We start from the raw sequence: 15,094 nt of genomic DNA, 5'->3' as shown, positions 1-15,094 counted from the left end.
CTGTCTGCAATTACTGTAAGTTCAAATCTCACCAGGCTCAAGGTTGACTCAGCCTTCCATCCTTTCTAAAATGAGGACCCAGATTGTGGGGGCAATAAGCTGACTTTGTATAAAATATACAAAAGTATGAAGGCTATTGCTTAACGCATTGTAAGCTGCCCTGAGTCTCCAGAGAAGGGCGGCATATAAATCAAATTTAAAAAAAAAATGAAGGCTGAACTTGATCCCCATGTGTGGATAGTCACAAACACCGAAATGCTAAAGCAAAAAGAAAATTATCTGGAAAACAGTTTGATTTAGCCCATAATCTAAATATAAAAACATACGGTTGTTGTTGTAGAGAAAATAAGAAGAGAAAGGTGTGTTAGATATGTTTGCTGCCGTGAGTTATTTGTACAGATGATAAAGGCAGGATATTAAATAAATTATAAATATACAAATGACAAACATATACTACTATATATATAATATAATAAATAACAAGCAGGCAAGCTCCCTGGTAGCCAAGGATGCTTCTCTATCAACAAATGGCAGACTGGATTATGAGGGTCTCTGGGAGTAAATTTATGATGGGATTTTAGAAAGACTTCCAATTCGTCTTCCTGCTTTGGAATATAATGGGATGATTTTACAATACAGTTAAACACATAAATTGAGCAGGACTATGGTTATTGTTCTCCGAAGAAATTTCTCATAAATTGGATTTGGTTTTGATTATATTACTATTATTATAAATGTCGAGTCATTGGAAATGAGATATAGAAATGATTGCATAAATAAATATTTCTCCTCTTCCTATCACAAGAAAAAAAAAGATAGATGTTTGAAAATTTTCTCTTTTCTCATTCCACCACTGTGGAACTCTTTCTCCTTCTGAAAATAAGGGAAGCAAACAGAGCAGATGAGATAGATTTGTGAAGGCAGATCTCCTTTGAGTTGAATTTGATTCCTAGGAACACATCCATGTACTTTTCTTGGCACAGGCTGGATGTAGCTTGCTGTTACCTTCTGCTGGATTTTTTTTTTCTTTCCTAATCTACATTGGCATTTTCTGATCTCATATCTCAAGTACTAATAGGCGAGTTAATACTAGCCAAGTCTAATCCACTTAACTTCTGAGCCTTGACATAGCCAAACAGAATCTTATGGCTATGTTTTCTCAAACTTACAAAATACTTCCAATTTTGGTTGAGAATTATGGGTTTAATCTAGAATAAATAAAAAAAAGAGTGTTAGTTAAACTGTACATAATAAATACAGTGAATGGATTTGACTCTGTTAGCCAGAAACTCAAACATATAAAATAATAATGAAAAATTATGTCTGGTTTAGTCCAATTTGTCCCAAGTTGATAATTATAAAGTGCCACTACAGTGAAGATTAATGTTTTTATTAAGAAATATTCGGTACTAGAATGTAAACGTTTAGAAATATCAGGTTTTTTTTCCTGATTCCAAATAAAAATATTTTATTGATTGCTAAACAAAGGATGATTTGATGATATTAATTTTTTGAAAGCCTCACAGATAAAATGTTCCTGACTGACACAGTAAAGTGCTTGGTGCCATAATTCATTACTTCATTTGATCCTGGTTACCTGAATGAAATTTTAGCTTGAAATTTTAGATTAGGGATATATTACCATATTTTATATAGTATATAAATGGGGTTTATCTAAAGGGTCAAGGAGGGAGACAAACACCCCACCACACATCCTCCCTAGGAGCTAAGAGACAAATAAGCAGGAAACAGGAAATATCAAAAAGCCAACAGTTCAACCTTGAGGTACATATATTCTCAATTATTGTTTATTCATGTGTGGCAGGGTCTTATGAATCCATCTGGGGAATGACATATGCATGGCATCTTAGCTAGCAATAGCCTTTGCCAGGAAGGCATAAACTCTAGCCTGAATAAATTAAAGATGAAGAGACTAAAAAGTATGTCTTTCTAAAACCCTTGTTGCTCTTTGTGTTATCTGTAGCTTCCAACCCTTTTGAACAAAAGCAAATTCTCAGATTACCCTACTTCGACCTGCCACACTAGTAGAAGATAAGCAATGTTTATATTTTTCAGTAAAATGTTCCTAAGCCTCTAAAGCAAGTGCTGAGATTTTTAAAATGTAAGATAAGGAATTAATTATTCAAAGTATTTTTAATACTTCCTAAATGTAAGATCCAGAAACTAAAGAGGATTGGGATTTTTGAAGGATAATAATGGGAACTGCTGCATGATGTTCTTTTAATTTGGCTCTGTATACAGTCAATGTTTGCTTCATGTGCTTTTTTTGCTTTTTTTATTTCAACAGAAATTAATTAAACTAAGAGGCATTCTTTGCATAATTAGCTGTGAGTTAAACTATGAGCACTGAACATTGTGTTTCATGCTATCAATTTTATTTAGAAATTACATACACAATATTATCCATACAATCTTCACTGTATGAAAAAAACAAACTGTTTTAAATCTTAAAGATGTTGCAAACTACCTAATTTGGAGTACAACATTTTCATCCTCTGCTCACTATGATATCATCTTAAAGATGATCACAAGTCCAGAGAAGTATATTTTTTGCTTAATTTAAGTAATTATCTTTATCATATACTATACTCAAATCTATCCCATTCAGCAGATTTTTTGGGAGGCTAAATGGATGTTGTGGGAAAAGGAGAAAGTGGTTTGTAGCAAGTCAAGTTGAATTACCAGAAATCCTATAGAGTGGATCCAGACACAGCTAGTGTCTGAAAGTTGACTTCTTTCAGAATTTGCACTGTGGTTAAAAGATAATATCTTGGGATCCAAACAGTGGTGGGTTGCCCCTGGTTCACACCGGTTCTATAGAACCAGTAGTAAAACCGGCGGGAGGCTCTGCCTATTGACCCCAACATCATCAGAATGCTTCTCCGCATGCACATGGCCCCATTGCGAACCGGTAGTAAAGGTAAGCAGAACCCACCCCTGGATCCAAACCATTTATAAGTTATGCAAAAAGCAGAGAAAGAAGTAAAAAAAAAATGGTGCATTAAATAAAAGTAAATGTTTCAAACCAGATCGTCTGCATCAGCATTTCGTTAAAATGTCCTTCACTGAAACATTCTTGGAGAACTAGATTTCCTGATTTTGTTCATGCTCCATTTAAAAGCCAATTCATTTCTCTTTTTAGATTCAATTACTATCACATGGAATGCAACTTTCATTAATTATGTATCTGCTGCTAGTTTTTAATATAAAATGCTAATAGTTTATGTAATATCACATATAATATTTGATAATAGAATGCATTTTTAAATGCTATCCTCTGGGTTACCTCACTCAGGCTCTGATTCTTAGACTGATTCAATCTGTGTTTTTTGTTATTCTTATACCATAAAGGCAGATGCAGTCTTTGGGTACTTAAGGTCCTATTTGGTTCTTCAATGACTAATCCACACTGCCCTAGGGGAAGGTAGAAGGTAGGGTCCCTCACCCCAAGTTCAAAGCAGTTATCAAAGGAGTGGAAAGCTCAGTTTCCACTCCTAGTCTTTACGTTTCTGCATAGAAAGTGTGGCGGTGTGTGGCGGTGGATACTTTGAACCAGTCAACTATTGGACAAATGACTTCAGAGAGATACTGTATATCCATCTGCTAAGATTTGGAGCTTGAAGTTTCAAATAAATGAGTCCTGTGCCTTTCGGTCTCATACATGCTTTTTCAGAATGAACTATTAGTGCTGTACTGTTCGTTGTTATGCAAATAGTGCTTTATTACATTTTCCTTATTTTTAATTCCCTTTACCAAATATAATAATTTATTTATCAACTCCCTCTCTGCATTCCTTGTCTTTTCTGGTTTGGGTAAAAGCATAAAGAGAGGGAAATAGGGCTTACTTTATTTATTTATCCCTTGTTTGCTATAATGCTGTGCTAATTACACAGAGCTATGGGGAATATTACACTTTTCCAAATACTTTCTTCAGGCGATACACTGAAGAAAGATACACAATAGAAAGGTCTTGGAAAAGAGGGTATTCCACTCACAATTCTTTAGATTTCAGCCATGGTATTTAAGAATTGATGGGACATGGTGGCTCAGTGGCTAAGACGCTGAGCTTGTCAATCGAAAGATTGGCAGTTCAGCGGTTCGAATCCCTAGTGCCGCATAATGGGGTGAGCTCACGTTACTTGTCTTAGCTTCTGCCAACCTAGCAGTCCGAAAGCAAGTAAAACATGCAAGTAGGAAAATAGGGACCATCTTTGGTGGGAAGGTAACAGTGTTCCGTGCACCTTTGGCGTTTAGTCATGCTGGCCACATGACCACGGAGACGTCTTTGGACAGCGCTGGCTCTTTGGCTTTGAAATGGAGATGAGCACCACCCCCTAGAGTTGGAAACAGCTAGCACATATGTGTGAGGGGGACCTTTACCTTTACCTTTACCTTATTTAAGAATATTCCCAATTGAATTTAACAGGTATAACAAATTGATTGGTTAAAAAAAAACTTTGCCTTTTAAAAAATAAATATGTTTATCATTGTCATTTACAATAAACATTTATGGTATACTGTTACAAGGCTTTGGTTATCTCCTAAAATTAGTTGCACACAGCACCAAGCTAATGGACATCAAGATGACAGAAGACAAGCTACAATTCTGCCAAGTATCTGACAAAGATTTAAAATGTATGCTGGCTACATTTCTTAAATCAGTAGTACATCCAACCACAACTGATTTGATAAATCTTGTATTTAAAATCCTTTTAAAGCTATCTTATGAAACACATGTGCTTGTTATACATTGGAACCAAGAGCTAATAGCCCCTTAATTTGCTCTGTGGTGGTACTGGTGGTATTGGTTTTAACAGCACTTAGAAAAAAAAAACCTTTCTTTTTCTGCAATAGATATTCCAATAAGGATCATTCTCCTCCTTCTCCTTTATAGGCTTTTAACTTGTTAAAATAAATAGGAAGGCATTTCCATCTCCTGCATATTAACAGTAATGCATATTACTGTTGCTGTACCAGGAACAAAATCAGTCGCTCTTTAACAGACAAAACGTAAGGAATAACATCACCACACATTATTATAGTTATGCATCTGTATCTTCATGCAACCAAATATTCAGAAAACATTCACCTAATTTACCAAGTGTAATACTGAAAAAGGGTTGAGTGTATCAAGATTGAGTCCGTCTCTAAGAGCCTTTCTCCCCACTGCATGTAAACACAAAGGACTTTTAGACTAATTCTGTCTTTGGCTTCCCTGATGACAATTGAATGCTAACTTAAACACACCCAAACTGACACATCACAGATATTTGGATGGCAGAATCATATTGCAAGTTCAAAGGCCTCCAGCATGGATCATTTAATCTGCAGGTCCTCCAGAACTCCTGACAGTTATTGGGGTTCTTTTCTTTGCCCAAAATAATGCCTTAGAGAGGTTGGAGGACAAGTGGAATTAGGATATATGATACGTGAAGCTTATTTCTTGATCCTTATCTAACTATTCTAATTAAAAAGCAAACCAAAAGATATATGTTCTGACTTCACTTTTGAAATAAAGACACTAGTTAAATGTTTATACATATTTTGTCTTCCATGAGAAAAAAAGACAAAAATTTTAGTCCATTAATTTTAACAAGCATGCTAAACTTTTTCTCTCATCACATAGTTATCAGTGGACTGCTTTCATAAAAGAAAATCAGTTTTCAGAGTGCTTTAAGATATGTATTCTGTACTGACAGTAATGGTTGGAAACAAACAAATAAAAAAAAAGATCATATTTGTCCTGTGACAGTTTTCAATTATTGTAGCTATTTAAAAAAAGAAAGCATCCAAGATGATCTGCTTCGTAGGACATCATCTTACAGTATTTTACAATAGTGTAATAATTTTTACATTTATGCCATGACAATCATGCACTTTTAGTAGTAAATAAAAATCTAAAACATTATGGTACAAAATAAAACATCCATGGTGCAAAGTTTAAATCAAAATTAAATATAGAAGCAATCTAAAAATGAGACAGGAGAAAGAAAAGTTTTACTAGATGGTACAACCTTAACTAAATAATTTTTTTAAAAAAAGTTAAAATATTCCTCCTTGAAGAAATCTTGAGATATTTACATGTGAAATAAACAGCCTTTTCAAAGTTTTAGAACTGCTTGATTTTTCTTAGGAAACTTTGCCTTCTGAGAGCATTTTCTCCATTAAAAAAAAAAAGCAGAAATACATGAGTATTTGTATAATGTACCATGGAAATCAAATTTACCTTTCATTTTTTCCCCCAAATCCTTTTAAATATGTTGACATTTTTGTGATTTTCTTCCATTGGTGTTAGAGGAATAAAACCATTTGGTCAGATTAGATTAATGTTGTACTGTCTTTAAGTAAATACCGTTGCCAGTTCAAGTGAGAAACTCACCTTAAATATCAAATCCTTTTTCCCATAGCGAAGCTCCTTCAGTTGGGCTTGAATCTTTTTTGACTGTAAGCAGAGGATAATATATTAATCTTTTAAGTAATGTAATACTGCTTCATTTACAGAGTTTTAAATATAAAGTTCAGGCAATAGGAAAATGTATCCTGAGATTTTGCAGAGGAGAGGGAACTGCTGAATTGTTACATTTTTGGGGTACACACATGTTCTGACCTAGGCTTTCCCAGCAGCACGAAGCAGAGTCCCGATAAACCCCTTTTATTTAATGTATACTGAATTTCTCTCCAGCAAAGTCTTTCCTCTCCCACAGTCTTTCAAGATAGTTTACAATTACCAACCTTTATCAGGCTTGGAGAGTGGCCAGGCTGATATCTTTCAGACGCTGCAATACTTAGCAAAAATGCAATGATGAACTAATTGTCTCCTGCAAACTCCACTCCCCTTTCACTCCTCTTTTATTCATTCTGGGAGGGGCCATTCATCGTCCACTTGTGGCCTTACTCACAAGTTGACCTTTGTTCTTTAGCTGTTCCCTTCATCTGGCAACTCTGATCATGTACACAATGGGAACAGGCTCCAGCTGTTCATCTGCATCACTGATGTCTGATTCCAAAGGCAGCTGATAACTGGCATACAGCCCTGGCCCTCTCTCTCCCTCCAATGCAGAGCCCTCATCAGAGCCTTTCTCAGACTCCAGGACTGGCCCATGTTCCTCCCCAACCCCCTCACTGTCCCAATCTGCTGCCAGATCTGCTGGCCATTGGCGGGCCACAACAACACACACATACACTCACACCCACAGTAAACACATAAAGTTCAGGACAGAAAATAATCCCAATATCCCACAGATATAATAAATGACTAGAAACTAATACCTGGGTTAGAACATAAGTCATACATGGGAAGGGAAGCTCATATAAAGAGGCTCTCCCTTTCTTGCCTGTGCCCTTCATCTCCTGGAGGTAACTAAAAGGATCTTCTGCAGGGAACTAGTAGCTGCATTTGTTTTCATCAGGATAAGATTTGTGAAGAAGCACAGAAACTCATTCAGTCCAGGGCATAAGAAGAGCTCCCACACTTGGTTGAGTCAGTCTACCCACATTTTAAAACAATGAAGTAATGCACAGTGCTATCTCCAGAGAACAGCCAGATATCATTAAATCAAAGTTAAAAGAACCAAAATGTGCTAATGTTGCTGAGTGAGGAAGATCAATTGTCAATCAATTGTCATACCAAAAAAAAAAAAATGACTTTCCCCAATTTTGGAACAAAACCCCAAACTTAATTAAACAAAACTAAACTCAAAGTTGTTCACTTACTAGTGGACAAAGTCTTGAAGCAATTCTCCAAAAGAAGTGCTTAAAAATATTTTACTGTCTTTACTTCTTTGTTACCTACATTTAATAGCAAATAAATGAGGCAATGGAATATCAAATGCCAATGAAAGAAGTGTCTTTATGGATCAAGCCTCATTAATGAAATAATTTCAATACAACAGAACTCAACCAGGTTTATAAAGGACCGTTGTTAACCCTATCTTAGTTTAATGACCCCAAATTAGTTTTATGAACATTGCTATTCACTGAACTTGGAACCCCATTAACTTTTTTTTTTGCTTTCTAGTTTTCAGTGACTGCCCTCCCTTCCTTATTTCTCTAAATTAACCAAATCTAGGGAGCTTCCCAGTCCTTCATCATGTGTTCCTGTTTTATGAACTTTACAAAACGTTATTCACAAATTAGATGTCCAATCTAAAATCCAAGGCTTTGACTAAATAAGGAGTGAAAAAAGCAAAGTAATAAAAAAGGAAGTATTAAAATCATCCTTAAGCAGATACAAGAAGCATTGAAAGCCTTTTCAACACACTATGTTCCAAACAGATATTGATGGATAATTATAGCAAGCCGATTTGGTGTAGTGGTTAGTGGTGGTGGGTAATCAAGAATTCTAATACTGCTTAAAATTTTATTAAGTCAGGAAGAGTAGTTGCATAGAAAGATTTGTTAAATGAAAGAGGATAATTGAAATCCAGGAATAAACTGAAAGAGGAAGGAATTGAACTCGAATGGTGGGCATATCTCCAAGTACAATAAAAATACATGGATATTTTGGTGATGTTACACCGTGATAGAAAAACTACTATACATTTGTCTTTTTTTTTTTTTGAACTATAATAAAAAAATATTTTAAAAAGTACATGAAAGATAAGAAAGAATGGGGCATAAAAATAGAGCTAACAGATTTAGATAAAATTTTATTAAGAACAGAGGAGAAGGCAATAAGGAAAATATATCAGTACTTGCTGGAACAGGATATGTTAGAAGAACAAGTAAAAGAAACTATGTTAATTTGGAGTAAACATTTTGGTTATAGCATTGATCTAGACAATTGGCATGATCTATGGGAAAGAAACATAAAAATTACTCTACACAGTAATTTGTAAAGTAACTCTACATACAAAAAAATTTATACAAGATGTTCTATAGGTGGCATCTCCCACCCACAGGACTAGTAAAAATAAGTAAAAAATATCCATCAATGTGTTGGAAGTGTGAGGCAGTGCCAGGGACTTTTTACCACATGTGGTGGGAATGCCCAAAAGCTATAAAATTTTGGCATCAGATAAAACAATAGTTGGAAGAGATATTAACACAAAATATAGAATCAAAACTGGATTATTTTTTTTTACTGGGCATCATAGAAGGCAAATACAGCAAGGGTACAATTTATCTAATGTTACATATTTTAACAGCAGCAAGATTGGCTTTTGCACAAAAATGGAAAAATAAAGAGACCCCCACAGAAGAAGAAGTGTTAGCTAAAATATTAACTTGTGTGGAAATGGCAGACTGACTCTGGAACTTAAAGATAAGAATGAAACAGAGTATTATGAAATCTGGAACAAATTTTATTACTGGCTTGACAGGAAGAGGAATGCTGGGATAAATGATTATTGACGAGTAGAATGTTTAGAAGTGTTTACGCTAGTTTTCTGTGTTAGATAAGATCAAATTTGGTATTGATGTAATTTTCACAGATGTAAGAATCTACATTTTTGAAATGTGATAAATAGTATAAACTTGCATAGAGATAAGGAATTGTATTAATTATAAGGTAAAACTTGACAAAAATGTTTAAACTGGAGACGCCACATCATGTCCAATGTTTTTAATTTGTATTATAATAAAAAACTTTTAAAAAAGAATTCTAATACTGCTTTAGCACAAAACCAGCTGGGTGACCTTGAGCCGATCACTTTTTCTTTCAGGAGGCAATTGTAAACTACTTCTAATATTGTTGCCAAAAGAGTGCATGAATGTGTTCGTGTAATTGCTAGGAAGCAAAACTGAATTGAAGGAATGGAAAGAGGGCGAGGGAAAAATATGAAGTCTCCCTTGCAAGTTATAGTTCCAAATGGATTAGAAAAAGAAACAGATGATACTTCTGGCTAGGATTTATTGCTTGTATGTTTTCTGTCACTGCATATCACCCAATTAGTATGTAATGTGGGATAGATGTCAACAATTCACAAGAAGCATCCAAAATATCTTTTGAAATTTAATTCATGCAAACAGCCACATGTTCCTGTGGCCACATGAAGGCTATCAGCCCAGTAAGATATTTAATCAAAACTAGTTGCTGTCAGAAGATTTTAGCAATATGCATCTTGTAATTTGAAATGTGCTTATAAAAGAAGTTTGCATAATATTCTATCTATCTATCTATCTATCTATCTATCTATCTATCTATCTATCTATCTATCTAATCTCTACGCACCAACTCCTATACAAACTATGTGCTCTGTTGCCAAAATCTGTTTCTTCTTCAGTATCTACATAATCACCTCTGGCTAGCTGACATTTCTTTCCATTTCTATTGATAAGTCAATATTTGAAGTATTTTAATTCATGATTAAAGTTCAGCATAATGTCACTACTTTGAAGTTACCCAAGCTGTTTGAAATATATAGCTCATAAAGTGCTTTTTTATCATTAGATTCCAAATGCATCTGTTACACCAAGTTCCTGCTGTGTAGGAGAAATCTAATGCAGATCCTGCTATCTCAAGAAAACTCACAGCCAGGCAGGTTTATTTTTAAACGTATCTTCTATTATAAAATATATTTTCCTTGGAAAGATGATCAGTGAGCAATTCCAGAAAATTGTCACTTCAGGCCTCCATGATAAAACTATGATTTACCTACAGTGAATACTCAGAAGCACAGTTTTATAACTTAATTTTGCAAAAAGGCAAATTCCCTTCCCCCATTTAAATTAAACCATTGTGTTATCTCATTCAGAATTATTAAGGGTCAGTATTTCGGGGATGGAGTAAGGGGATGGTAAAGTATTATATAATCTGTTATGAATTTGGATCTTACTTTGAAGAAGTCACAGGGGAAGGGGTGGCGAGGGGGGGTTAGGGAGGAGGGGGGAGAAAAAAGGGGGAAAAATCTGTATTTGAAAAACTTTTTCAATTTAAAAAAAAAGAATTATGTTGCAATATATATGTACTGTATGTGTATACATAAACACATATAGTATATTCCAAAGCATTTAACATAAAGGAATCTATTAAAAAATAGTAAAGATATTGTGCCTAAAAGTAAAAGAACATACAGAAGAAAAAAAAACTGGACTAACAGGGACAGTATTCAGGCTATAGGTCAGAATTCCTGACCTTGTTGGCTATATAAACAGGAGAATTGAGAAAGGATAGGTTAATGTATTCAGACAACAAAAGAAAGGAGAGAAAGAAGAAGAGGGCAGTATAAATATTTCATAATTTTGATTAGGAAAAACAATAAAGCACTTGCAGTTATAACATGCTGATATGGATTGCCTTGTTGCTCTGTTGATCAGAACTGGCCAGCAACTATTTTTGGAGGCAACAATAGACAACGTCACCTATCTAGTAATCCCTCAATCATTGTGAAAATGACTTTTTCTTGTTTAATTTTTGAGATACACTTTTCCATTTTAAGATCCTTAAGCTTCCTGTCTGGTTTGAACAATAGACTTCAGTTTGCAGAAGTTCATTGGCTATTTCAGCTGGCCCTTCAACTGAGTTAATGCTTACCTTGTCCCTTTACCTTTCAGAGCTGCCTCTGAATTTTATTCTGAATGCTATAGTAGTTTAACAGAGTCTTGTAAATAGAAAGGTACTGATATGAAACATAGCCAATACCAATAGTTTCCTCCATTTCATCTTCCTCTTTTTTGTTACTTGTGAGCATCCTACTTTTCTCTGTCAATTTTTTAAATAATGAAACTAAGAATCTGGTGCCATACTTTTCTTTGTTTTTCCAATCACTTGAGATAGAATCATTCACTCCTACCTCCCATATAGCTCTCAGATGATTTGGGCTATTTGGGAGTTGGTGATAGAGATTGAAATAATGATGACTACAAGACCAACTAAATGGGAAAACCTTACCATCCCTCCCAAAAAAAATCTGTGTTGCACCTGTTTCTATGTGCATTTCTTTATCTTAACAGAATAACATAATAAAGAAACAGAGTCTTCTATTCCAAGCCCCTGTTCAAGCAACATTCCCTATACTATTCAATATGGCTGTCCAAACTCTTCCTAAAATCCTCCAGTGTTGGTGCACTCACAATTTTGAAGGCAATCTATTCACTGATTTAATTCTCACTGTTAGTAAATTTCTTCTTAGTTAGGTTGGATAAGTTGATGAGTTTCCATTCATTACTTCTTGTCTTGCCCTCAGTTGCTTTGGAGAAAAATTGTCACATTCTTCTTTTTGACAGCTTCTCAAATATTGGAAGAATGCTATTATGTTACCTCTAGTCCTTCTCTTTGCTAGATTAGACATCTCCAGTTCCTGCAACCTTCATCATATGTTTTAGCCACTAGCCCTCTAATCATCCTTGTTGCTCTTTTCTGCCCTTTTTCTAGAACTTATTTTACTTTGTGTATGTGTGCAGAACCTTTCCAGGAGCAGGAAGGTGGGCAGGCACAGCAGCAGCAGAATTATTCAATGGGATGACATGGTAGTCTGCAATCTGGACTAAACTCTTTGAAAGCCCTTTCTAAAGTGTCTCAATCTAAACATGATGTTCCTGAGCCATTTCAGAATGGATCAGCTTGAGCACAGGATAGAGTATTTTCAGTGATGACTGCAAATAAGTTCAGTGGTATAAAAAGCAATGAATGGTGAAGGGTTTTTGCTATGTTTTAAGTAGAACGGGCAAATTCCACAAATGACTGAGTGAACATTTGTCTTGATTTGGGGATAGTGGTACCTCTCCCCATTCCACATATGGAAAAAAAAGAAGAGTAGTGATTGAGTAATAACTTTGAATGGGTAACAGATGAAAGTCCTCCAGTACACCTGAGGGAAATAAGCTGTTTTAAGCAATTCAGCCTGTGCTGTATGAAATGCTCAATTTATCTTCTGCCAGTAGAGAATAGTGAGGTGCCTCAGAACAACATCTCTAAGGGATTTTAACCATTCCTATCAGCATTTATTTACATAGTTATGTTACTATGTTTAATGGTTGTTCAGCTTTGGGAATCAATTTAATTTGATCTTTTAGGAATGGAAAGTAGAAGCCCTCTACCTCCTAGAGAAAGATGTGCATGTCATTTTCCAATAAATTATTTCGGATTAGGTTGAAACAGTGGTTCTGAAACAGTGTCCTCTCTTTTCTAGCAATTATTATGGATGGATGGTAGTGGCAATAAATTGGGATCAAATTGTGTTATTGTTCACAGAAGCAATAGTTTCCTTGGAGCATATGGATATTGCTTGTTGGGGTTTTTTTTTGTTCTTATAGCTTTGTGTGTAGAAAAAATGCAAGCACAACTGAATTCCTTATGCGAACAGCTGCAGAGAAAGTTAAATTGAATCTGAAGTAATACATTATGCTCAGCATTACCTTTATTTATTACTGTATTACAAGGTTTACGAGTTTACCTGGTTAGTCTGACAAAATTTTGCTTTAATTTTGGCATATGTTTAAATAGAAAGTCTTGTATTGATTATTACCCATCATTGCCTGTTGTCTAATAAATCCATGCCAATTATTAGCATTGTCATATATTATATGCAATTAATTGCCTTTATAGCATGAAGTAGATCTTTCAAAGCACTTCCATAGAATCTTAAGATGTTGGAAAGCTTACTAGTAACTCTAGTAAAAAATAAATATCACCAAGCAAGCTGTATCTAAATAAAGCTCATCTGTGGCTACTGATATTTTTCTGTAGCACATATTATATTATATTCTAGAGAATTTCAGTTGACAAGGTGATAGCAAGGTATCACATGGACCTTCATGAATTCTGCATATTCTAGAATGTGACTCAATTCACTTATAAAATCTTTTAGTGCAGTGGAAGAAGCAGGATTCCTTGAAGTTAAAAAGTTTGAAATCCATTGACATAAATAAAAATCTTCTTTAGCTGATGATAATATTTTGAAACATGAGAACAAATATAAGTAAAGGTGCGCTTGGAAAATGTAACTCCCACAATGTATACTAGGATGGATTGCCTCCAGTAGTTATTTGTGCAAATCTATTGCATCATAATATATTCTCTGGAGAATTCCTAAAGATAGAAGCATGTTCATTAACCATTTCCCCAGATCAGCAATCCTGACACAATGCAAAAGCCAAAGTTAATTGCTAAAGTCAACTATTCAGTCAATCACAGTCAAAATAACCAAGAGTTGATTACACTAAGGACTCAAGCCCATTGGTTGTACTGGAGACTATGCAAGCAAGCATATGACATTGGATGAATATGTGAAAATAATCCAAGGTTATGCTATGATTATCTGAGATAGTAATCTGGAAAGAGTTATTCTTCGTTTTATTGGCTATATTATAGCAGGATCATGCAAAAGCTATAGCAGTAGGACCAGGAATGGCTATTTGAAATGCATTTCATCTACTAGCCTTGTTCCAGCACAAAGCTTTCTGCCTAAAACATGGCACTAAATTATTTGAAATGTTGAAGGTATCTGTCCTCTTTTCTTTTAATAAGAAATAGCATTATTTATGTGATCACACAGATCATGTCTATTCTGCATGGAAACAAAAATTAAGTTTATTTGCAACCCTTGAAAAATATAGCAATAGTTAATAGAGATTTCAAATTATATATTGTGTTTTTTAATAACTGTGAAAATACTATTTACCCATTATTATTATTATTATTATTATTATTATTATTATTATTATTATTATTATTATTTATAAAATTTGTATGCCGCTCTGTCTCCAAGGACTCAACTCGAAAGGTTACATGTTTTTAGATAAAATTGCTGATCTCAGAAATGTATACCAGATCAGTGTCTGGGTTTAATTTTTTTAAACAACTTATTGTCAAAGCCAGACATAAATGGATTCCTAGAAGCCTCTAAATGAATGATAAACATATACATAAATCATTGTGAACATTGGAGGGGAGGAGACAGCTATCTCTATAACAAGGGGTCCACAATGTGTAGGCTGCCCAGTGTGACTCCAAGGCAAGGTAGTAAACAAGGAAATAAATTTCATAATATTATGAAAAAGAAATAAGATTTGATACTACCTAACACTATGAAAAATCTTATATAGAAAATGAATCTGATGCAGAAACAATTTAGTACTGAACACTTTCTACATTTCTTCATTTCATTCCATATCAATTTTGTAAAATTATTTG

At 34.5% G+C, this 15,094-nt stretch overlaps 1 protein-coding gene across 2 annotated transcripts in view; it reads right to left on the bottom strand.

Moving 5' to 3' along the window:
• LUZP2 (leucine zipper protein 2) overlaps window positions 1-15,094 on the bottom strand; it is a 394,955-nt gene that overhangs the window by 109,834 nt on the left and 270,027 nt on the right. For both annotated transcript variants that reach the window (XM_034417240.3, XM_034417241.3), the window contains exon 7: window positions 6,401-6,463. In XM_034417240.3, the coding sequence (XP_034273131.2) occupies window positions 6,401-6,463 (63 nt within the window). The remainder of the gene's footprint in view (window positions 1-6,400; window positions 6,464-15,094) is intronic.

The sequence above is a fragment of the Pantherophis guttatus genome, chromosome 1 (assembly GCF_059756535.1).
Source record: "Pantherophis guttatus breed Tessera chromosome 1, ASM5975653v1, whole genome shotgun sequence".
Lineage (NCBI taxonomy): Eukaryota > Metazoa > Chordata > Lepidosauria > Squamata > Colubridae > Pantherophis > Pantherophis guttatus.
The sequence above is the reverse complement of the archived record's forward strand: the minus strand, read 5'-3'. Positions and strand labels throughout refer to the sequence as shown.